The 26,599-nt window shown below is 33.7% G+C and overlaps 1 protein-coding gene across 1 annotated transcript in view; it reads right to left on the bottom strand.

Annotated features, from left to right (window-relative positions):
• The window catches only part of LOC145268248 (WD repeat-containing protein 20-like), a 98,325-nt gene that overhangs the window by 1,094 nt on the left and 70,632 nt on the right, over nucleotides 1-26,599 (bottom strand). The window contains exon 4 of the mRNA XM_080123580.1: nucleotides 1-12,552. This exon is cut by the window's left edge and continues 1,094 nt beyond it. Within this exon, the coding sequence (XP_079979706.1) occupies nucleotides 12,514-12,552 (39 nt within the window). The 3' untranslated portion in view covers nucleotides 1-12,513. The remainder of the gene's footprint in view (nucleotides 12,553-26,599) is intronic.

The raw sequence follows: 26,599 nt of genomic DNA, 5'->3' as shown, positions 1-26,599 counted from the left end.
CTGTTCGAAAGTCTATCCAGATTCCCAAGTTCAATTTGAAGGTTACTTAAATTTGATATGAAGATATGTTCGAAGAAGGTCAAAGGTTACATTTGCAGAAATGCTGTGAAAACAGCAAGATGAGAATAGTGATTTAAATAAGCAAAATAACCAATCTGCATCATAAATATTCTCCAAATCCTGAAGTCTTTTAATAAGTTGATAGAAAATAACTATTTACATGCCTCTTACATGGAATGGATTTGACACAAGGTCAGGAACATCTGAGAGCTCAAGGACGGTAACAAAATTACCTATAAACATTTCCTCAGTCCCTTTGGTGCTCCTTTAGTACTTTCTGGCTAGAATAAAAGCTTAAAGACAAGTCAAGCATTACGGTTCATTTGTGCTTCTGATGTAAAGAAAAATGGTCTTTGTGCTGCTGTCGTATCACAGAACCATGTAATAATAATAATAATGATGCCAAGTAAACACTGTTCCAGTGGGGGGGGGAATCACAAACGTTATGGATAGACATGATCTGGAGATGAAAGAACTGTGGCCCACGGGATTAAATAGGATTCACATTTCGGGAGATTGTGACTTCCTCGGACAAATTGATACTCTTCTCTGGTAAGATTTCAACGTAGATATAATAGATCTTCCATTAGTAAAGCTTCAAAAACACACAAAAAAATTTTTTTTTCAAATAAAATAAAAGTGTAAGGACAAAGAGAGGCTCATTCAAAGAGTTTTTCCAACAAATTTGTTAAATAACTTTTTTTGAAAAAAAACAAAACAAAAAATAAAACTATTTGTTCTATACTGTTTCGGAATTTTTGAGAGAAGGATTGACAATTCGTATTATCTGGACTACTGTTCTCATCTTAAGTGTTATTCTCACAACGTTTCGAATGATGTAATCTCTGACTTTCTTCAGGTGTATCTTGTCAAACTTGGGAATTTTTCTGTCAAACTTCGTTTTGAACTGAACCTTTTATTTATTTCATGGCAGAAGATTATTCTTGCTCTATCAGTCATGACTGGGTAGAAACCTTGATTAAATTTTTTTTTATTATTATATTCTGAGTATTGCTTGTACCAAAGATCAAATTTTCAATCCTCGGAATACTATCACTTAAAACTGATTATTATTTAGCACTTTATCCGTTGCACCATGAGGTTATGCCTGATAGAACAAGAATAATCTACCCCCATGGATTAAATAGTAGGTTCAGTTAAAAATTCCATACATATTATTTCCAGAGTTCAATGAGACACATCCGAATAAAATAGGTTACATCAGCTGAAATATTGTGAAAATAACATTGAAGAGGAGAATTGTCCAAAGTTGTTAAATCAGAACTGATACAGCTGAAGGGTAAACCATTCGTCTCCCTTTCTGGTGACCCACAATATTAGCATACCACCTATGTTTTAACTAAAACATGCTTAGCTAATGACTCCAAAGGGGTTGTGGACATCAGGGTAGTTTGATTTTTTTTTTTTTTTGCAGTAAAACAACTCTTAATTAAGGGTTGGCCCCTTACAAAAGCAGAATTTGGAATTTAACAATTTAAATTAAAAAAAAAAAAAAAAAGTAAAATATTTACAGATCCAAGGTAATATGAAGAATATATATATATATATATATATATATATATATATATATATATATAAAAGAGAGAAACTGTCAGTTACCCAAAAGCCAAAAACTCAAACAAGTCATATCCAAATTGGGCATTGTTGTAAATCTTGTTAAAGCAGACTTAATACGGAAGAAAAGGGAAGGAGAGAAAGGTGTACATAACTTCAACGTCCTACTTCCTCTTGGCAGAGAAATTTGATCAGTGGTGAATGGATGTTGATGGAAGGTAAAAATATTTAAAAAGTATGGATACCTCAACTTGTCGGCTAAATGTACGAATGAAGCCAATAAGAAATTAAAATACTTCCTAAAAAAAAAAAAAAAAAAAAAAAAAAAAGGTGTAGGGGTCACACAGTACAACAAAACTAGTGGGACCCATGAAAAATCCACAGTTGATCCCTTAATCTGTTGTATATTACTGCGTGCTTAAAAGGAATCTGTGACATATTTCCATTCTACAGATGTCCAACATGACTGCAGACTCCACAATATTATTGTACCACCTATGTTTTAACTAAAACATGTTTATCTAATTACTCTGGTCAATGTAGTTTCAGAATATATGCTTTTTTTTTTTTTGAGTGGGTGGGGTGGGGGTCTATCTTTAAATAAATTTGTGGCATTTTCCCATTCCAACACAAGTCCAGACCCTTTGATATTATTGTACCATCTTCTGACAGAACAGATACTACACATTGATCCTAGCCTAAACGGCAAAGAAAGTATATTTGAGTTCCACGTTCAACATAATAGAAACATTACACAAAATTTAAAAATTTAGTTTGGAAATTTAAAAAAACCTCATTTTTAAAAAAGAGAACTTGACTTAAGGTGATATTCACCCAGGATGCGTTCAACTGCAAAACACACAACGTCCTGGATGAACGCAGACCACACATAACAGCCTGCCGCAACTAAGATAGTGATGAGCAATCACTCCCCAGATTAGTGACAGACACCATAGACACATGGACCAGAACTAGGTTTGCCGTCGGCTTTAGTGGTGTGTAACAACATCTTCAGCTAGCCTCTGAGCGTCTTTGTCAACCTTGGAGTGGTTCATGGAGGAACATTCCTGGGTTATAACATGCAGTGTGGGCAAACCAACTAAGTCTCCTCTGTAAAAGAGATTGGTTGAGGGTGGGAGTTCAAGAGTTGCTTTGCGTCCCAATTTGGGTATTGGAGATGAAATGGTGCCAGCAGATGTGCAGAATTTGGTGGAAGCAGCATAGATCAAACACTTCCAGCCTTTTGAGATCTGCAGCCAGGTTTTGCAGTCATAGAGAAGGATCGCTCATACAAATGAGGGATGATAACATACAATTTTAGTGTATTATTATGTAGATTCTTTGTTTAAACTGGGAACATCTCCAAATTTATCAGATGTAGCTGAGGAAAATATTGTACGCCATATTAAAATAAATGCGCTACTATGCAATAATTTATTTAAAAAACAAAAACAAAAAAAGACAACAAATATTCTCCAAAAATAAAATGGCATTATTGTCCGTATCCTTCTGCCAATAATCTGCAAGGTTTCAGATTTGTTCAGAATATCAAACCTTTGGTTTTATATATCATAGAAACTTTCCTGACAGGCTTTAACTCCAATAGCCTCTTTCCCAAAAATCTTTTACTACCGCCTGTTTTCCTTCTACCTAAAGTTTTGCTCTTTTCAAAAATATGGTTGATAGGCATCTCCTGTTTTTCCGATAATCATATTTCATTCTTTTTAGCATCTTACATCAAGTGACTTTATGTCTTGTCTGGAGTGATTTACACCAAAATTTTTTTTTTTTTTTTTTTTAAATTTATTGAAAACATTTAAATTGAAACTTTTCATGCAAACTTGCATATTGTCAGAAAGAAAAGAAATTAAAGAATTGGATAATGTAGAAATTCTGTCTTTTACTCATACTTGTTTCAGCAATTACCCTGAAATGGTTTGGTCGGCTCCATACAGAACAAAAGATAACCAGATGCAATGGTCTATCACAGTAGTAGATACAAGCGTTAGCCAATCACCATTCCAGCAGCGAACCCCATGGAGGCAAGGATCTAGGATCAACTTGGAATCATGTTTCATTGTTCTGAGCCAGATTTTCAGTTGAATTCTACATCGTTTCTAATCCTGAGGAGGGGCTAGTTTAATGACTTAGTAGATGTAATCATCTGGATGATGGCAAAGAACGACTGAAACCAGTGAAGATGTCTCAAGAGGAGAATTTGTTGCAGAGGTGATATGTTGCAGAGAGATCAAATAATGACATTCGAGATGAACTACTGTCAACGAACACGAAAGATGTGCAAATAGTAGTGATCGAACATCAAGTTTTCATAGGTTATTTGCTCTCATCAGTCAGATTTCACAGCTGGACCATAGAATGATGTGGGCAAGAGGTTTGTCTCATCCATCCTATACTTCAAACGTTGTTTCATCTGATTAGTCTTTTCTGATCAATGCACATTTTATGAGAGGCCACTGATTTTGAGTTTTTCAATAAAAATCGAAGAAGCCAATTAAAGAATTTTTCGATTCTTACCAAATCTGAAAGTCTGCAGATCATTGGCAGACGTTCATGGACAATTATGATCTTAATGCTAAAGAATAATTTTTTTTTTTTTTTAATTCTTGCATAAGTTATGTAAATTTTTTCACATGGTCTTGTGTCTAACTTTTATATCATCATCAGCTCCTACTCGTGTCTGAGTATTGTATCCTGTTGTTTGTCACTAGTCTCCTATCTTTGGGGTGGATGTTTATGCATAAGGTGACTGTTAAATCGGAGTCTATGGTGGAAGAACTGCTGACAGTGTTCTTGTCGCTTTCTTCTTTGCTTCCTAGCCTTTTCATTCTCTCTCCTCTTCTCCTCAAAGTCCACGATGCCATAGTGTGCTGCACCACTCCACGTCTTCCTATCCCTGAGAGTTTCCTCCCGTGAGGACAGGCCAATGTTTGTTAGAGCCAGGGTGTGCTTGAGCTGGTCTTCATAGAGCATTTTTGGGGCTCCTCATGGCCTTTCTCCATACAGCATTTTCTCCATATAGCATTTTCTTGGGGAGCCTTGACTTATCCATTCTGTGAATGTGTCCTACCCAGCAGAGGTGGCGGTGGATGATGATGGCCGCAATGCTAGTTACTGAGGCTCATTCTAGGACCTTAATACTGGTGGTATAGCTCTCCCATGCAATTTTCAAAATCTGCCTCGGTTTAGTTTGTTGAAAGCATTCCAAATTTTTTATATCGCTTTAATAGTGTCCATGTCTCATATGTATACAGGAGTATAGAGAGGACTATTTCTCAGAACACCATTATTTTGGTGGTCATCATTAATGCGTAGTTGTTGAATACACAGCAATTGAGTCGACCAAAGGCGGAGTGGACTGACCTGATTTTCTTCCCCACGTCCTTCATGTATATTGGAACAGATGTTAGGATACTTCCAAGGTAAGAGAATTCTTTATAATGTATGTATGTATGTATGTATGTGGGTGCACGTATGTTACAGAAAATCAAAATAACATCAGTACCATCGGTTTCAAATCTAAAACAAATATGACCAACAGTCTGAACAAATCTGAAAACTTGCAGATTATTGGCAGAAATGATGCCAGTTTATTTCTTAAAAATATCTGTTCTTTTTTTTTTAATATATTGCATAATAACACATTTCTTTTTGATTCATAGTGCATTTATAATTTAATTTTTTTCATTTATGAATAAATAATTCAAAGTGCAGTATCTGTTCTCTGTCAGGAAGAAAAATTCTTGCAAACTGAGATAATGTTTTTGTCCTAATTTAGAGTGCTTTCTTTTTAGGAGCATAATTTTCCCCACATTCAATACAAACCTTGTATCTAATGTTGTCCATATAGGAGAGGGGAAATAGAAATATAGAAATACATACAAACGACATGTGTCTTTTATAAGTGAAAATGGTAAATAATTAGGAAAATATTTTGACAGGTTTCTTCAACTTTATCAAAAAACTCAAATCTGCAACTGTTCATAAAGTGCTGTATTGATCAGAATAAACTGTAGTCAGATGGAGCAATGTGTGGACTGAATAAGGTGAATACGGCAGAAATTCCACACCATCCAATTTTTCTTCTTGCTGGTATATGGATTTGCATGCAATATCACAGATTTGAATCTTTAAATAAAACCGGAGGAGCCTATAAAAAATTATTCGATTCACGGCCAAAAAGCTGTACATTGACCAAATTCTATAAACTGTCAGGTTATTAGTGGAAAATTGTAGACAATAATATCCTTTGTATTGAAGAATAATAACGTTAATATATATGTATGTGTGTGTGTGTGTGTAAGGTTAGTGGGAGAGAACCCCAACAAAGTGCTCAATTATATATAAAAAAAAATTGAAATAGGGGCAAAATATTTATGTATGTGTGTGTGTGTATGTGTGTTACAGAAGATCACAACAACATCAGTACCGTCGGTTTCAAATCTAAAACAAAGGTGACCAATAATTGGTCGTCTATGTCAGACACTTTTCAGTCTCTGTTTATATCTGTTGCCCAGGAAATACCATTTCTGGTGAGACAGATATAAACAGAGGCTGTAGAGAGTCTGATGTAGGTGACCACATATTGGTCACCTTTGTTTGGATTTGGAACCGATGGTACTAATGTTGTTCTGTAACACACACACACACATTATATATATATATTATATATAGTGAATGAATGACAAAAATCTATATTCCAAAATTCACGATGTTGACCATCTTATTATTTATTCCTTTGGAATATAGTTTTTTTGTCATTTATTCACTATATTGGTCTGTAATTATATTGAGCTACTTAAATAAGGACTGGTATATAAGAAAATATATTTCTACAGAAAAAAAAAAAAAATTATACATATATATACATATATATATATATATATATATATATATATATATATATATGTATACGATTTAATATATACTCTTTCATGATCATTGTTTTAACATTTTGCACAAACTTTTTACTCGACCTAACATCATAGAACAAACTTTTATTCATGTTTTACTGAAAGTATAATAAAAAATTTTTCCGAGGGGTATAGGTATGTTATGGTTGAAATTTTTTTCTTTTCTACTAACGATTTTGGTTGAGTTTTCAAAGACCATAAAGTAGACCATTTGAAATGTGGAATTTTACAAAAAAAAAAAAAAAAAAAAAAAAAAAAAAAAAACGAAAAACTCTTTGAATGATAATGGTTCATTCAGGAATCTATAGACAATACAAACATTCATTTCTTATGGAATTACGTGTGCATGATTAGTTCTTATAAAATGTTGTATAAAAAAATAAATTAAAAAAAAAGTGGGAGTGTAGGTAGCAAAAAAAAAAAAAAAAGAAAAAAAAAGAAACTAAATCCTTGGGAGAGAGAGAGAGATAGAGAGAGAGAGAAAGAGAGAGAGAAAATACAGGTTTCTCTTAATTATCAATCATGATTGATCCATTTAATTGAATATGTTGCTATTTTTACCCATTTTGGATCCTTATTTACTTGCCTCCCTGCAAGGGCAGAGTTAGATAAAAAGTTGATTTTTAATGTGTGTAAAACCAACCCTCCACCCCATAAAAAAATTTTTTTTTTTTAAATGGAGCACTGTATTGAGAAAAAAAAAAAAAAAAATTCTCCAATCTAGAAGGATTTCTCCTTCAAAGACAATGAAGGACAGAAAAACTTAAGTGTGGTAGCAGAACAGACACTACACCCTGATCCTAGGATGAACCATCTAATCTAGATAAAACGTCTTATCTGGAACGTCTTCAACAGTGCGCAACAAGGATGCCGATGGTACTCTCTATGCTTTTTTAAAATATTTATGGAAATCGCTCCAGACAAGTATGAAATAAACTAAGAAAAAAAAAAAAAAATACTTCAATGTTAAAAAGCTGCTAACAATAAGTGTTAGATGGAATAAATTCTTGACTCAAAAAACAGCAATTCTTCTCCCTTTGTTAGAAACATTGCTCAACCAACATAGAGCAAGCTCTAAGACTAAATCTGTTCTCATTTGACAAACAGAGCATGCGAAGGAACTTGTTCCTGGCATACGTCATCAATCGGAAATGTAAATCTAGCTTTCAAGGATTTTTTTCAACCGAGCACCAAGATGCAGTCTCCATGTCACTCACAAAAGATGTATTGTCTGTTTCATCTTAACAGGAGAAAGGCAGCATTCTCTCTCCGTGTTTTCATTTCATTAAACAGCTTTACAGAAGAGTTTGTAATGACAAATACTATATTCTGTGGTCTTGAACAAACACCGAGACTGCATATAAAGGAAACTATCTTTCTATCTAGCTTGTTTTATTTTGTTATTTTTTTCATGCCAATAAATATGAAATTTTTAATGAATAGTTTTAATGTTAAAAAAATAACAAACTACCCATTTTTGTTTAAAAATTTTTTAAAATTTTATTGTGAATTCTGCATAGCCAAAATATAAAAAAAAAAAAAAAAAAATAGGTACTTATGCAGAATATAGACCATTCTAAAATTGGGATATTCCAGAAGATTATGTAAACTGCCGGAAGGTGCCGAAACATTTAGCCAATGAAATTGCAGCTGCCAATAATTGGCAAACATGTTAAAAATATTGCAGAGAGTTAAAAAAAATTGGGTTTTTTTTTTTCAAGTTAAATTCAATTTTTATGATATCTTGTTTATTAAATTGTTAGGTGAAAATACAGAATAATTTTTTAAAAATAAATAAAGGAGAAGAAGCGGTGTTAAGAACAGCTTTCTAAATAATATTACTTCAGCACAGTCAGTAAACTGCACAAGTATTAATTTACTTAAAGTTTCTAAAAATTTTCCATTAATATTTCATTTTTTTTGTTACTAAGAGTGGAAAAAAAAATTTGTTTTTCTTGAAATTGCTATACGACAACTGTGTTTTTTCATAATTATGTTTTGTTTTTTTTTTCCTTAATTTTGCTAGCATTTTAAACATTGACCAGCATTTTCGTATTAAAAAAAATCATGAAGTTTTTATTCAGCACTTTTCATAACCTGCCGGAATATACCAACAATAATGTGGTCAACAGGTCGTATACATATATGTATTAGTCACATAATAAAACCCTTTCAATTCATAACCCATCCCTAAACCTTCCATTCCAACTACTATTGCACTTCATATTTACATCTCATGTTTATTATTATTAACCTTACACATGTTTCATTACATGCTACCGATTTTCTACGCAAATTAGAATTGGTTGTTCCTATTTACTTGCCTCCTCACAAGGGCAGAGTAAGACACCAGGTCGGTTTTTAATGTGGGAAAAACCCAGCTCCCTAAAAAAAGGGGGCACTCTGGATAGGAACAAAAATAAAAATTCTCAGTCTAGAAGGATTTCTCCTCCACTAAATGAAGACAGAAAAGGTGAGGTGTAGCATCAGAACAGATACTACGGCGTGATCTTATCATTTCAAATGTATAATAAAATGGCTGCACTTGGCAAGTTATTTCACCTAAAACAATATTAGCCATTATTATCATTGCTATCAACATTATTATTAATATTTAGTTACTGGGAAACGGCTACTAACGTATCTGAAAGTGTTAGGACAAATGGAAATAAAACATTGAAGCATCAATTGAAAATTTCCATCATTTCATTAGTAAGAAGAAGAAAAAAGTATTTGTGAAGTACTGAAAAAGCTAATGTAAAAAAAAAAAGGCTAAGGAATTTCTTGTTTGTCCTATATAATGAGACATGTCTAAAAGATGGTTTGTTGCATTTTGATATACCAACAAAGATGATAGTCTGTTAATAGAATTCATACCCCCCACCTCCCCGAAAAAATAGGTTTTATCTTGTTGGTTTCTATAAATACAGAATCATCAGAAAAGCGATTATTTTGCAGTTCTGTGATAGTATCTGTTGATTTTATATGAGAGAATTTTGTTCACAACTCTTCTGTTTCTATTCCTTAGGAGTTTTGTTTTGACCTCGTCTGTAATTTCTGTGATGTGTTCAATATCTGCTGCTTCTTCTTCCTGCAGTTTTCAGGTTGCCTAGATTTTAAGAACCATCTTGGAATCAATTGATAAAGAGTAAAATAAAATGTTATCTCCTTTCGATGTGTATTAATCTGTACCTATACCCTTATCTTTTTTTTTTTTTTTTTACATGGGGGTCACCACTTATCAAGGCCCGAAGGCCACTCAGGGATAAGGGTTATTGCGTTTAACGTCCGCTTTACATGCATTGCACAGCTTTTATAAATTGACTCCCAGACTAACCTATCTCTGGCCAGGTATTTATTCATCCCTCCTCTCAAATCCATCTTTATCATTTCCTTCCATGTTTTCCTTGGCCTGCTTCCCCCGTGAACAGATTCTTCTACTCCAACTGTTCTACATAAATTGTTAAATAAAATAATCCTGTGCACTTTTGTTTTATTTTAACCCTATATACAGCAATACCATACACATGATATAGTATCTTGGTACAATATAGATTTTAACAATTATAAGTCATTATCATTGGTTCAACGTCCATTTTACATGTTGACATGTGTTGGACGGAGATATAAATAGATAAATAAATAGTAAACAGGTCCTTCTTTAAAAGCATATAAAATCACATTTGTTAAATGCAATTTAGTTTGTTATTTTTGCAATTTTTTAAGATAATATTTTACATATATATTTAGGCCATATTTAGAAATTCGAAATATCCAGAAATCTGAACCAAGTTTGTCGGATATTTAGTTCAGATCAATGTAAATATTTTATTTTGTTTATTTTGATATAGTTTTTTTTTTTTTCTTTTTGGTAAAAAAAAAAAAAAGTGTAGTTGCTTGTGTAGAAATGTTTGAATTGTTTCCCCGACATTTTTTTTTTTTTACTGCAGCGATTTAATTAAATTCTTTGAAAAAAATAATCTTATTAATTAAGATATACCTGAAGTAAGAATGTAGGAAGAAAAAGGGTAGAAATAAAAAAAAAAAAAAAAGTGACAAGAGTTTTAAGGCAAAATAATGGTGTTTCTACAGTATAAAGATGAAAAAAAATATTGAATTTCAAGTAAAACAAATAGTACCTGTGTAATTGTCATGTCACAAATAGTAACATATCCCAAAATTATGAAAAACAATAAGGGAGAAAAATAATTATTCATGAATAACAGTTTTGAATAAAGGTTATTTGTTTGACATATTGATTTTACTGTGTCACATGATGTGAATTTCTTATAGAAATTCAAAACTTATGGCATTTTTGACAGGGGGACGTAAATATTTTCTTTTGATTTATGTAGTGGAAAGCGTGGTTTTGCAAAATTCTTTTTTCATGGGTAATTATTTTTTTTTATGTTATCGTTTTTCATGATATACAGATATTTTACTATTTGATAACCAGGTTCCATTTTATTTTACTTGAAGTATGAGAGCGAGAGAGATGGAGAAAGATACAGCGAAGGAGATGAAGAGAGGGAGAAAGAGAGAATGCGAATGATAAAGGTGATGAACAATATAGAGAGAAGAAATATAAAGAAATAAAGCGGAAGAAGTGGATAGGATCAAATAAAAAGAGCTGTAAGAGGTTCCAGTAAAACGAAGAGAGTTGTAAATAAGGGTAGAGATCAGAAATTTGAATCTGAAAAGAGTAAGAAGAGAGAAAGAAAGGTTGAAAGCGAGGAGTTATTAATGGTTATTAAGAGAAAAGGAATAAAAAAAAAAAAGGAGGAGAGACATAGAAAGGTGTCGTTGGTGGAGAGAGCGAGCAAGAGGATTCAGTAGAAAAAGTAGAGAAAAGAAGAGGATGATGTAAGGAATGGTTTGAATTAGGAAAAAATAGTGTTTTGCATATGCTAGCAAAGAAATGGAAAAAAAACATGCAGGAATAATTGAAGTATAAAAAAGGGGAGATAATCAAAGACTAAAAAAAAGGGAGAGATAACAGGAAGTATAAAAACGAAAGTAAAAAAAAAAAAAAAAAAAAAGAGAAAGAAATTTCATGCACAAGTGCCATCTGCGAAAATCATCTGTACGTGCACACATACTTCATGTATTATACTTTCGGAGGGGTGTGGGGTTAGGGTGGGGAATGGGCGGGAGAACTACACTATAGACCATAATTAACATCATCATCATCATCATCATAATCATCATCCTCCAGTTCAAAACAACCATTAGTGGAGGGAACTTGTAATATACAAGAAAGATAAGTTCCCATCTCCCTTTTTATTTATATATATTTTTTGAGGTTCTCTTGATGTCTTGTTTTTGTCAATTGTTTTTTTTTTTTTATACAGTATCCTCCCAATCAACCCGCTATACTGTCTATCTTAAAAAAAAATAAAAGAAAATAGAGAGAGAAAGAGAGATTTTTTTTATCCACCAAGAGCTATATTATTTTCCTTTTATTCTGTTTTCTTTTCTTTTTGTATTAAATATTCATGCTATTTTTTTTTTATATTATTGTTATTATCATTATTCGTTTTGCATAACCACTGATTAATATCGTTTCCTTATTTAATTTTTTTTTTTTATCAAAATAAACAGACAATGCGTTGATTTTCTTTAAATTATTATATTTGGTCTTGAAGAACTAAGAGCTATGACACTCGGCCAGGCAAAGAGCTGTAATCCATATTAAAAAAAATAAATAAACCAGTGGGTGTTTTTACTTTTCACTTCAAGAAAAAAAAAATAGCAGCATTATAAGAAAGGTGACACCGATGGACTGAACTTTCTCTCTAAAAGTCTTCCTCTCTCTCTCTCTCTCGCTCTTCCTCCTTCTCTCTCTTTCTCAAAGAATGGTCAAAGTTCATAACAGATGGTTCAACCATCCAGAGATTCACTGGTGCTGCCAACTTCATGGATATTTTCTTTTCATTGGAGGAGTCGTTCAACATCCATCACCACATGATTCTATCTTCGTAAACAACTGAAAAAGAAAAAAATATAACATTTCATTAGATTTCAAGAATATCAATTTATTAGACTACATTTTACTCTATATAAATAAAAGTTATATCCCATGGACTTAGGGGTGCTTAATGCTAAATCAATGATTAAATATTAACTTATTGCTTTTTTTTTTTTTTTTTTTAAATTGTTTCAGACAAAGCATGAAGTTACATAAAATGAGTAAAAAAAAAAAAAAAAAAAAAAAAAATAGTACATCAATTCCAAAAGCTTGCCAATAATAAGTGTTAGATGGTAAAGATTCTGACACAGAAAACAGCAATTTTTCCCTCTTTGTCAGAAACATCGCTCTTGGAATGTGAAGGCGAAAGGGCAATATAAGGAAAGCGAGAGTTACATGGCTGCTAAGATTAAATCCAGTGTCCATTTTCTACTCTTTGAATTATAGGATGGGGTCAAATTAATAAAAAAAACTCTGGATACTTGAACTAGAAATAAATGTCTGATCATATTTTTTATGCTTTTCTCCCTTACATCTTCATAATTTTCCATCGTATCCTCATTTTATCAACTGAAAACTCGAGGTGTTCTCTGATCAATCCATTTCGAAAATAGGTTTTCATTTTTTTTTTTTAAATTAAATATTAATCCCTAACTGCATTGAACGGATACCATAATACTTAATTTGTTGCACCTTACCATAAAGGTCCATACAAAATTGCAGCCAGATTGGCCCAGTAGTTTCCAAGAAAACTTCCAGAATAAATGCTGTATTGTAGTGACTAATCCCTATTAATCCATAACTGCATCGAACGGATACCATAATACTTAGATCACTGCACCTTATAATAACAAAAGTCCATACATTTTTCAGATAGATTGGCCCTACTATCTGAATTGGACCTTCCAAGAAAAAAAACGGAATTAACAGATAGACAAAACAAGAGAAATATAATCTAGATATATAGACATAGTTCTAAGGATAGTTTTTACTAGGTTTCCTTTTTATTAATAACTGTAAAGTATTAACTTGTTGAGAAATACAAAACACTCTTTAACATATGAAGTTATCTCGCCGAATTTTAAGTCAGACCTAAATAACAATCTATCTGACATATCGATATTTGATTCTGATGAGGCTATGTTTTCATTTTTTCTTCCACTATGTAATATAGATACAATTTATTTTGTGTGTGTACACATGAGAAACAGAAAAAATTGATGAAAAATAATTTTAAATAAATTAAAATATCTACTGACCCATCAAAAATTCAAACAAGGTATTATTATAACTATAAAGTATATAAATATTGTAATTTATTTTATTTTTCATCATCAGTTCTTATTTTGTAATTGCTCTATCTAGTATATTGAGCTTTTTATTATATTGATAGGCTCCAATTCTAAGATAATATTTAAACAGTGGAACCTCTAGATACAAAATTTTCAGCGTATTCTTAAAAAAAAAAAATTTTTTTTTTTTTTTTACACACGTTCACTCCAAACAAGGCATACCACCACTTAGACATAATGGGGCTACTACTTGGGACCCTGTCTAGGAAAAATTAACAAGATATTTGTTTACGTTACATTTAGGATTTGCATATCAGTATAGTCAGGGAAGTAGATAGCAGGAAGAGAATCCCAAAGTCTAGCTGTTCGAGACAAGAAACTATTAGAATAGAAAGTTTTCTGCCATTTAGGGACCTCAATAGTGAAGAATTGAGATTTTATTATTAAGCAGATTTGTCAAGGGTTATTTACGTCAAGGGGGTACAAGTGTAAGTCCATAAGAACACATTCCATTAAGATATTTGTAAAACAGGAACAGAGATGCAACATTGTGGCAATGGGACAGGGGTTGGAGCTTAGTTGACAAAGTGGGACCTATTAGAGTGAAACCTTTTTTTGGCCCCTATCCAAGAGGGAGAGACTAGTGGTAGATGCACCAACCCAGATGCGGCAACAATACTCCATGCATGCGTGAATGGTGGCCTTGTAGAGATACAGGATACTCTCAGGTGTGAGTAGTCTTCTAGTTCGATAAAGGGAACCCACCTTCTTTGCAGAAGCTTTTGCAATGTCCTCAATATACTTGTCCCAGTTCCTATTACCCACAAATGTTAGGCCAAGGTGTTATAAGGAAGAATTCTCAGCTAGAGTGTTATTTTTCATGGACATATGTGGTTGGAGAGGCAGCTTGTAATTGCTACAGGAGAGCAGCTTAGTCTTATTAGTATTAAATGTTACCAACTACTTGCAGCCCCATCCCACTATGGTCCGAGGTCATTTTGTAACGCTTATACCATTGTCTTAGATTTATGTACATCTGTTCTTCCCTCGGGCATGTTATAGTGCACTGTATCATCAGCAAATATATCTTGGACACAATATTATCAGGGAAGTCGTTAATGAATATCAGGAATAATACTGAGCCACTCTCTCATTAATGTTATGCTGCTTGGATATATGTCCGTCAATGAAAACCTGGAGGGTCCTATTGTCTAAGAAGGATATAATTATATTTAGTATACATCCAGTTATACCATAGCATTTAAATTTCATTACCCGCCCTTTGTGCCAGACTTTGTCAAAGGCCTTGGATATATTTAGGGTTACAGCTCCGCCTGCCTTATCCATTACATGGTATATGTGTTCAGAGAGGGGAGGAGACTAATAGGGTGATAATTGAGAGGGTAAGTCCTTTCACCAGAATTCTTGTACACTGGTACCACAGAGGCCATCATCCAGCTATTAGGGAAGCAAGATTCAGCAAGACATTTATTGTAGAACTTGGAAAGTACGGGGGCTAGCTCAGCTGAGCATTTCTTAATTAGTATAGCAGGGATGAGATCAGGCCCACACGTCTGGGAGGTGTCTTTTATGATATCTCAGAGACTCAGAAAACGGGGATTTTCACATCATCTAGTGTGACTTCAGTCTGCATAGGGAAATTTGGGAGAGAATTGCTTGTTGGTTCTAAGGTGGAGTTGGAGGCGAATTGTCGAGCAAGCAGTTCCACCTTCTCAGTTGCCGTGCATGCGACCTTCTGGTTGGAGGATAGTGGAAGAATTACTGATTGCCCTATATTTACTTATTTACTACACTATTATAAATTTCCCAGAAATCCTATCTTTTGCGATTCTATGTGTTGCTTGATTATTTTAGCATGTTTCCTTTTGGCTGTTGCTATTTCTCTCTTACAATGAAAATAACGATAGAGCAGAGACAGGCTCACAACATCTCTTCTGTGGGAAAGAAGCTGCAGGGAAGAGAAAAGGTTATCACCTATTAGGTTTGGAATCTGTCAAGGCAGGATAGGAAACACTGAGCAGCTCTTGGCCAGATTTGGCAACAGTACTCCATTTTAGGATGTACTTGGCTTCTATACAGACAGAAAGTTGCATCAGCAGTGATATATCTCTTGGAATGATCCAACCAATTTTCTGGTGAGCTTGGCAACAGATTTGATGTATACATTCCATTTCAGGCCAGGAGTGAAGGTCAATCCCAGAAGCTTGTCAAGACAATAGCTATTTATTTCAATTGGCACCCAGATGGGGGTCAGAGCGTTGATGACGAAAAGAGAGAAGTTAGATTTAAATGCTTTAAATGCATTAAAATTACCCAGACACCTTTTTCCCCATTGTACCATGTGCTCAAGGTCAGAAGAGAGACAATCAAAAAGATCTTGGTCACTGCCTGTTGTTATAGATAGTAGTGTTGTTTGCATAAATATCTACAAATGATCTAAGAATGTGATTTGGGAGGTCATTGATAAAAATTAGGAAGAGAGTTAGGCCCAGGATGGAACCCTGAGGGACATCAGCATCGATACTATGAGCTTTTGATTTCTACCCTTCGATAACTACTCATGAATCTATCAGAGATGAAGAAATTGATACTTGAGAGGACATTTCCAGCCATTCCGTAGCTGACAATCTTGTGATTACATTTTATTTTGATTTTATTTTCAATGATATTTCAAAGAATTTATGATATTTTTATTAATACTTAAAAAATAATTTAAGAGTATTTATTTCAATTTTATTTTTAATCCTGCAACACAAATTTTTACTGGACATAAAAAATATTATTTTAAAACCCTTTTCAATAAATTTTTAATATTTTCATGGATTTATTTTAATAGAAATAAGGCCTTTTCTAAGGCAAAAGTCAAAATTTAAGAACTTTTTAAGCTTGTGCGAACCGTTATCAATAATATTTGTAATATTTTTTGCAAAATCCGTTGCTGAATTAGGATTTTAGTTTTACTGATAGTTTAATCTATATAATTATAAAACTCAAATCACCTTGTAACGGGTGTTGTAACCCAAAATCTGGTTTACAACTTCCGATTGCGCATGCGTACATAAACAAATAACCAATGTGACAATAAAACGTATTGTTTTACTGTGTACGTTTTCAGCACCCCAATTGTTTTGTTTTTTTTCGCGTTTAAATTATCTAAATAAACAATTGTTAATACAGTCTGCTTTTTTTTTTACATCGTTCATTTCCGTATTACGTTTAAGTTATTTTAACGCAATTTTCTTACAAATAAATCTACTTTAACCCGTTGACAACCATAAGAGCATTTTACAACGGCGATTTACCCACTGCTTTCAGTTTTTAAAAAGATTTATTCTCCATTTTTTAATACATCTTTATTAAAAAACATTTATACATTTTCTTCTACATTACCAAAATAAATAAATAACCCTGAAAATGTTTTTTAAATTGCGCTACAAATAAATAATCAACGTGACAATAAAATGTATTGCATTACCGTGTATGTTTTCAGCATCCCAATTGTTTGCTTTTTTGCATTTAAATTAAAAGATATATCAAAATTTGAATTGAATTTACCTTTAAGTATTATGGTATTTGTTCAGTGCACATTTACCTATAAGTATGGCAAACAACTTATAATTCAATGGCTGTAAGTTTTTTCAAAAACAAACAATTATAAACAGAATGACTCATAGAAATCTATCTATATTCTTTTTTCATTTTAATATACTTTGATAGAAATGTTTCTGTTATGTCACAAAAAACTATTTTCTTTACATCACAAGTATCATGCTCATATATTAATTCCATAGCTAATATAACATACTGACCCAACCGGTGATGTCCAGTAATCAATAAAAATTTATAATTTTCTAGTACCAGTAATGGAAAATTTTCTTAAAAAAAAAAAAAAAAAAAAAATTCAAATTTAAATACCCCCCAAAAGTTTTGATTTTATAGATTTCAATTAATCATACCAACATTAATCTATCTCCAAATAGAATTAAGAGAAATGCCCAGCAAAAAAAATCATAGAAATTTAATTGCAAAAAGATTTAAAAAAAAAAAAAAAAAAAAAGTCAGTGAATCTCTCTTGATATAATTAGAATCAATCGTTAAGTATAGATTTCAAATTTGACCATAATGCCTTGAACGTATTTAGCAACTGATTTCACATGAACATTGCTTGACTCATGTATAAAGATTAGCAGGCTGTCCGGCATTGCCCGATCATAAAATAAGCTTAAATACATTTTAAGCTACGTAGATTTCGTACTTATTATAATAGAGCAAATCCGCTATTGATTATTAGATTGTTTCTGATATATAGTAGTGACTCTCATCCCACCCTAGTACAGCCCGATCATAAAATATGCAGATTTTCTATCTCTATTTATTTAATGGATTATTTTAATTATCAATACTTAATGAAGACATTCAGATACAAAATCTATCTAAGAACACTGCCAGACACATAAAGTATCTTTGTGTGAAATTTCATTAAAATTAACCCAGCCGTTTTCGAGTCCATAGGAAATAAATTCATACACAGCCAAAATTCCTTTTATATAATAGTAGATATTATGTTACAAATTTGGTAACATTGAATTCTCTTACTCCCATGCCATTATTCCAAATTCATGACAGTGGGCTGCCATCAATAGACTGCCTCACCAACACCAAATAGGCATGATTAAAAAAATAATAAAAAGCTACATAAAATCCTTTAAGAGAGAATTTTAGGCGCTTCTACACTATTGGGACGAAATGTAAAATTTGTGGGCGTTTCTACAGAATTGGGATGAGATTTTCAGAAATCATAATACTGAATTTCATATGAAAACAATGGTATCTATGTTATTCCTCGTATTTATAAGATAATTATATCCAAAAATTACAAAAATTGATAAGGTAGAAAATTATTTATTAAAGAAAATAAAAAAAATAGAATTTGAGTTCAAAAGGGAGGTAATTTTCCGTTTTGATTTAAACAAGGTAGCAGCAATTTTTCACCTGCTAACACGATTAAAGTTGTTTTTTGTTTAATAATTCAGTAATACTCAGGTAATTTCGACTGCATAATTTCAAAACTACCATTGTAACTTAAAAAAAGGAAATCCATTATTCCCACTCTTTTTGTTTTTAATATCGATTTGTAATCAAAAAAACATTATCTTTCCTTTATTTTAACTTAAATCATCTGACGATATAGACGGATAATTTTTATCTCGTCTATTGAAATGAATTAAGTTAATACACCCGAGGCTGAAATAATAACATATATATATGTGTATATATGAGAACAAAGAATTAATAAAACATGTTAAAACACTTTAAGAAAAGTTAAAAACAATTTTCAAAAAGGAAACACAAATTAAGTGGACTGTCCTTAATCTGCAGAGTTCCGAAAGAAATACTTTCCTTCTCATCAGAGGGTAGGAATTAACAAAATGCGGAATCGGATTTTGCTTGCAAAGTATTTAATGAATATACAAGTAAGCCATAGAGCTTACTTGGTAAAAGTTCAAAAAAATAGTGAAGCAGAGGGGATGGGGAAAAAACAAAAAATGATTTCACGTGAATGGATGGTTGGGTGAAGAGTAGAATATCCAATAAGAGTAAAATCCAAGAAAAGTTGGTTAAAGTTTGGTATTCAGAAGTAAAAATCCAAAGGAATCGCGTTATTGGAAGATATTTCGATGTCATCCAAAAGGCAAAATTCCATGAAATGATTCACAAATGGATACAAGGAAAAAAAAAGTTCAAAATATTATTATAAAAAAAAAGATAAATTGTGCATAGAATAAAGAAATGGAGAGATTTCAAGACGCTTTTGTTGAAGCCGACTTTTTAAATATGAATAAAGAAACAGAAAAGATGAGTGGTGATTGAGTTATTTTTAGAATAGAAAAGGCAATGTCACAATGACCCAGACAAAATAACGTTGAAGTGGTGCAACAATTATAATAGGATCAGTTCATAATCATGACTTGTGCTTTTTATTATTTTTTAATTTTTATTTTCAAATTATTTTACTTATTAGGTAACTGTCTAAAAAAGGCCCTTCTGGATTTATATTAAGTACAATACTTAGTTCATAATTTTTAATATATTCATAGTGTATTTTTAATCTTATTTCTAAGGTTCCATTCTTGCCTGAATTGATTTTAACTGGCGAATCTACTCCCCATGTTATAAAATAAAATAATGAAATTTTGTAAGGGGGACCTGCATTTAAAAAAAATAAAAATAAAAAGTTTTTTTTAATCCTTTCATAATTTTAAACAGGCTTTAATCTGCCTTTAAAATAGAAATTACTAAAAAAATGATTTATTTATTATTTTATTCCTTTTCTATATTCTGTGCTATCTACTCGCTTGAAACTCTACTCTCCCAGATTTGTCTTGCATGTCGTCTTATTTGTGACATATTAATAGTTAGCAATATATGTATAGATATAATAGAAAATTGGAAATACGCATCTCTTTTTCTAACACTCATCACGTTTTGAAAGGGGGTTTGTACGTTTTAAATCATTAATATGGAAACTGAAAATTATACCATCTCAAATAAAAGGAAGTATTAAAATCAAAGCCCACTTTTTTCTCTTAAGGCAGATCCTCCATCCCTCCCTCTCACTGCTCTCAAATAAGCACTAATCTTTGCACCTCAATTCATTCCATGTTGAGACACTGATCTTTTAGCTCACCAACATGGGCCACTCGAAGAACACCAAGTTAAGTGCATCTTTCTATCCATGTTGCATGTAGTCTTCCTATGTAGATCTAGTCCTACCATTTTTTGTTTCTTTGCTTTATATTCTCTTACATATTCAAGTAATTATTAATATCCTATTCATTCATTTTAAAACAAATTAGTTGCTAGAGATAGGTTTTCTCACAGTACTTGAAAGATACAATTTCTTGTAAATGTTAATGGGGAATCTATCACCAATTCTCTGCTTATTTATGTAGAATAGAGAAAAACCTTAAAGTAAGATACTCAATATCTTTATCCATGCGGGAGCACAGAAATACCTGTTGTAGAAACCAGGCGCATAGTTACCCTTATCGGTGTGATGGACCTGTAGATCTTGTCAGATTATTCAAGAGAAAGAAAACTCTGATAATAAAACTGGGGGAGGGAGGTCTCCTCAGTCATGGACGACAACCTTCCTAGAGCTGGTGACTCAAATCCTCGGTTTGAAAACCTAACTCTGCCTATCGCCGGCTTTCACACTCCTTCTTTGTCTATTAGCCAGGCGTAGAGGTACAATACCAGGGACTCACCTGAGCCACCCTGTGCTTGGCCTTGTTTCCTGACTAGAACAGTGAACGCCGTTCCCTATTCCCTATTTTAAATTTCTCTCTTTCACTTAGAAACTGAGCAAATTGGTTTTGCTTGCATGCCACTTGTGCTCACTTGACTTGTTTGGGCCAATATTGTTTGAGAGGTTGAGGATACCGGATTGACAGTTTGTCTGGCTGCTGTTTCCGACTGACGGTACAGGAGCCCTAACTCTATAGTAGTACTTAGAGCGGCTGCTCTATCATCAGTTGTATAATATCAAGATAGATGTAGTGCTATGTCGCGCATGGAAAAGGACCCTGTTGCTATTTCTGGTTGGCTTTCACGAGGCCACAACTTTCTAGACAGGACTCAGCTAATGGACCACTATGTGTATACTTGGCGTCAAAACCAGCCCACTTTGCTGAACGCTTTTCCCCTAACTTTACAATGAACAAAAACGTAATGAAATGACAGCCCAAACAAATATATAAAACCAGACAACCACCAAAACAAAATCAATTCGCCTTCATCCTTGAGGCTCGCTTTCACAAATATCCATGGGCTTAGAGGTAAAATAGATGATGTAGAGTCTTTCCTTTTAGTAAACTCCCTGGATATCTTAGCATTAAGTGAAACAAACTTACAATCTTCAATCCCCTGTAACTACTTTAACATGGCAGGGTACCTCCCACTTTGTCGTAAGGACTCAGATAGATATATGCACGGGATTGGAGTCTATATCCGTAGCACCTTTAACTAGAGAGAAAAATCTTGAATCGGATGACCAGACTTTTATGTGCTTTCAACTAACATTTCATCACTGCGTTAGTTACTTATATTTTCTCTACCGTTCTCCCTCAAGTCAGGATTGTAACCTAATCTGTCATGTCTCTGATAGTATAGATGTAGCATCCTTGGATAGTAATGCCCAAATACATGTGTTTGGTGATTTTTATGTCCACCATAAAAATTGGCTTGGTTTCTCAGTTTACACAGATGTACCTGGATGCTCTACTTATAGCTTCTCTATATCCCATTCCCTCACACAGACAGTAATGTTTCCAACTCGCCTACCAGATCATGAACCTCAGCAGGCTTCACTTATAGACCTATTTCTCTCCACAGTACCTGAGGATTGGGTGACTAATGTCCGCAATCTACTAGGAAACGCAGACCACATAGTGGTATCAATTGACATCACATTTAAATCCCAACCTCAAAGTAAGGAACCATTGCTCAAAACAACAAGCTACTACAACAGGACTGACTGGGAAGCCATTAGAGAACACATCCGAGATACCCCATGGACCAATATCTTCTCTCTTCCTGCTGAACAGTGTGCCAATGAGAAAACTGAATGGTGCAAAGCGGGCATTGAAGCGCATGTTCTCACACGGAAGTATCATAGCAAGCTCCACTCAACCCCATGGTTCACTGCAGACAGCATGCATTCCGGCAGTTTGTCAACAACAAATAGGCAAAAATTCGTAGATACTAGAAATCGTTATAGAGAGAAATAGCGACAGCCAAAAGGAAGCATTCTGAAATAATCAGGGAACGCTTTAATCGCAAAAGATAGGAAAATCTATAATAGTGTAGTGAATAAAGGGTAATCAGTAATTTCACCACTAAGCAACAACCAGAAGGTTGCATGCACGGCAATGGAGAAGGCGGAACTGCTTGTCCCGCGATTCGCCTCCAATTCCACCTTACAGCCAACAAACAACTCCCTCCCAAAATTCCCTATGCGGACTGAAGCTACATTAGATGATGTAAAAATCACTCCTTCTCATGTCCGCGATATCATAAAAAACTTAGACACCTCTAAAGGCGTGTGGGCCTGACCTCATCCCTGCATTACTAATTAAGAAATGTTCAGCCGAGCTAGCTGCCATACTTTCTAGGCTCTATAATAAATGACTTGCTGAATCTTGCTCCCCTAATAGCTGGAAGATGGCCTCTGTGGTACCAGTGTACAAGAATTCTAGTGAAAGAACAGACCCTCTCAATTATCACCCCATTAGTCTCCTCCCACTCTTTGCTAAAATCTTTGAGACCTTAATTAATCAAGCACTAGTTCACCACCTCGCAAAAGCAAATCTTTTCTCTGACAAATAGTATGGATTCAGGCAATGTCATTCTACTGCAGATATTTTAACAGTCATCTCTGAACGCATATACCATGTACTGGATAAGGCAGGTGAAGCCAGGGTTGTAGCCCTTAATATATCCAAGGCCTTTGACAAAGTCTGGCATAAAGGGCTGCTAATGAAAATTAAATTTTACGGTATAATTGGCCGTATACTAAATATGATTAGATCCTTCTTAGACAATAGAAGCATACAGGTTGTCATTAACGGATGTACATCCAAGCAGCATAACATTAATGCGGAAGTGCCTCAGAAGTCAATCTTTGGACTATTATTATTCCTGATGTTCATAAAAGACCTCTCTGATAATATTGTGTCCGAGATGGGTATATTTGCTGATGATACAACGCTCTATAATATGCATGAGGGAAGAACAGATGTATATAAATCTAAGACAATGGCAGAATTGTTAAAAAATAACCTCCAGACTATAGTAGAATGGGGCCGCAAATGGATGGTATCATTTAATGCTAGTAAAACTAAGCTGCTTCTTTAACAATTACAAGATCTCTCTAACTCCCTATACCCATGACAAATAGCACCCTACCTGAGAATTCTACCTTCAAACTCCTCGGCCTAATATTTGCGGGCAATATGAACTGGAACAAATACATAGAGGACATTGCAAAGGCTGCTGCAAAGAAGGTGGGTTCCTTCTGTTGAGCTAGAAGACTACTCACGCCTAAGAATATCTTGTACTTTTACAAAGCCACCATTCGCATACCATGCATGGAATATTGTTGCCACATCTGGTGCATTTACCACTAGTCTCTCCCTCTTAGATAAAGTCCAAAAAAGAGTTGCCAATCTAATAAGTCCCACTTTATCAACTAAGCTCCAGCCCTTGTCCCATCACCGCAATGTTGCATCACTGTGCCTGTTTTACAAATATTTTAATGGAATGTGTTCTGATGAACTCGTTTCACTTGTACCCCCTCGACATACATATCCCCGACAAACCCGCTTAGCAATAAGATCTCACCCCTTCACTGTTGATGTCCCTAAATGCCAGAAAGCTTTCTATTCTAATAGCTATACTTTGGAATTCCCTTCCTGCTGCCTGCTTTCCTGGCCGTACTGATATGCAGAATTTTAAATGTAACATAAACAAATATCTTGTTAATCTTTCATAGACATGGCCCCAAATAGTAGCCCATTACGTCAAAGTGGTGATATGCTTTGTAAGGGGTGAACATGAGTAAAAAAAAAAAAAAAAAAAATATGCCTACAGTTTTTTTTTTAATGGGTGCTTGACCCATGTTTCATTGCATAGATGAGAAATGTTGATTTATTGTTTCATCAAACAACTCATCAGAGGCAAACTGCAACAAACAGATGAAACAAAAACGAAGTATATCCAAAGTAAGGAAGATGGAAATCCAGACGACTTGAAAAAAAGGCTAACTATTCAGCACTAAGGCCCAAGAGAACCGCTTTACAAAAGCCAAGAAACTCCCATGTCAAACTGGAGATACTCTGGTTTTCTTAAGATGGAAAAAACTTGCATGGGCTAACATACAGAACAAGTGGTTAGCTTACAGCTGATTTGAAGTCTCACGCATCATCAAAACCAACTTTTCTCAAATTGTGATGGTCTTTTTGGGTGTGTTTCCAGTGGAGGCAATGCCATGCTATCCACATTCTCAGAAAAAGACTCAAACTCAATTCAGAGGATTATATTGAGTTCGTGTCTGCTCTTGTCAAGCACTAGGTAAAGACTGTGTTCGGCAGCAATGCTCAACTATATGTCACACCTGAAAAACCAGAAATGTCTGAGAACTTCCATAATTTCACCAAATTCAACATTAGCCTCTGCTGCCTAATTTAAACTCATATACGTTTATGTATTGAGCATAGTTGAGAAAGACAACAATTTTACAGTCTGTCAACATCAAATATAAACATCAATTCCCGGCCTTCTGGCTGGGTAGCATCTGTTCTGTGATTTGTCCTTGGTCAATGTAGGGAAAACCCTTCATACTGAGACAATTACTATTTATTTAAACTGCCAGAGTGCCCCCCCCCCCGCATTAAAAACAAACTTGTGTCTAATTTGCTTTCATGGGGAAGCAAATAAATAAAACATCAAATATAAGCTGATTGCAAGGGTCAAATTAGTATTTAGTAGATATATGTTGAAAGACTCAGATAGCCATACTGTTGTCCAATGTTATTACCACTGAATGGAGAAGATGAGTGCAAGAAGACCATATGTATACAGGGCTTTACATTGCGAGTGAAACAGTCGCATTTGCAAGTGATTTTTCAAAGTGGCGACTAGACATAATGAAACGCTTATCTTTTGGCGATTGTGTTTCTTTCACTGACAATCTTCCAAAGCTCACTACGGAGTGAAAAATATCTTATTTTTTTTATTTTTATTTTTTAATAAAACGAACAAAGTTAAATTATTTAAACAAAAAAAGTTTAATATAACAATATACTCTTTTTTTTTAACGAAGGCTGTTTAAAAAAAATATCTGAAGAAATTAGAATGTTTATACCTTCAAGTATCAACATAAAATTTGTTGTATATTTAGAATGACACTTATTTAAAAAACACAGAAAAATCTTTATGATGTACATACTCGTCACAGAACGAACATGTCATATTCTAACAATCATGTGGGCTTGGCTAGTAACTTTTCTATTTGGCTAGTAAACGAAAATATTTAGTTGTCAAAGGTCAACTAAAGATAAATTTGTCCGTAGAGCCCTGGTATAGCTGCACAACCCAGCTGAATGTCACATCTCCATGGTAAAAAAGACTTCATTAGTTCCAAAATTTGTTTCTACCACTTGTCTGATTGCAAGTTCATGAACCATTATGTGCTGATAAAAACGTTAACTGTTCCATTTTCTACACTAAAGACAAGATAATTGCCAGGATTAAAGTGTGTATCTTGATGGAAATTGAAAGTGGCATGTTTCAGGTTGGGGTCCAGAGCAGCTTCTTTAAATGTATTCAGTAAAAGATTAAAAAAAAAACAACAAAAAAAGAAAACAACAAAAACACTGTTTCATCCCAAGCAAGGTATATTGCCACTAGGATTTAAGAGGTCATGTCTTATAGGGGTTTGTGAGGAGTTAAATAGCAAAATGTCTGTTCACATAACATTTAAATTTCTGCATGTCAGTACACTCAGGTAAGCAGGAAATAGCAAGGGAATTCCAAAGTCTAGCAATCTAAGGGAAAAAACTATTAGAGTAGAGGCTTTCTGGTATCTAGCGACCTCAGTAAAGGGGTAGGATTTTTCTATTTATCAGGTTAGGAGTATGTACGTTTTGGGGCATATATTTACAGAATACACTTTGAATTGTGAGAACACATTA

The sequence above is a fragment of the Euprymna scolopes genome, chromosome 43 (assembly GCF_053919585.1).
Source record: "Euprymna scolopes isolate OS-2025 chromosome 43, ASM5391958v1, whole genome shotgun sequence".
Taxonomy (NCBI): domain Eukaryota; kingdom Metazoa; phylum Mollusca; class Cephalopoda; order Sepiida; family Sepiolidae; genus Euprymna; species Euprymna scolopes.
Note: the sequence above shows the minus strand (reverse complement) of the source record. Positions and strands in the feature narration are given on the sequence as shown.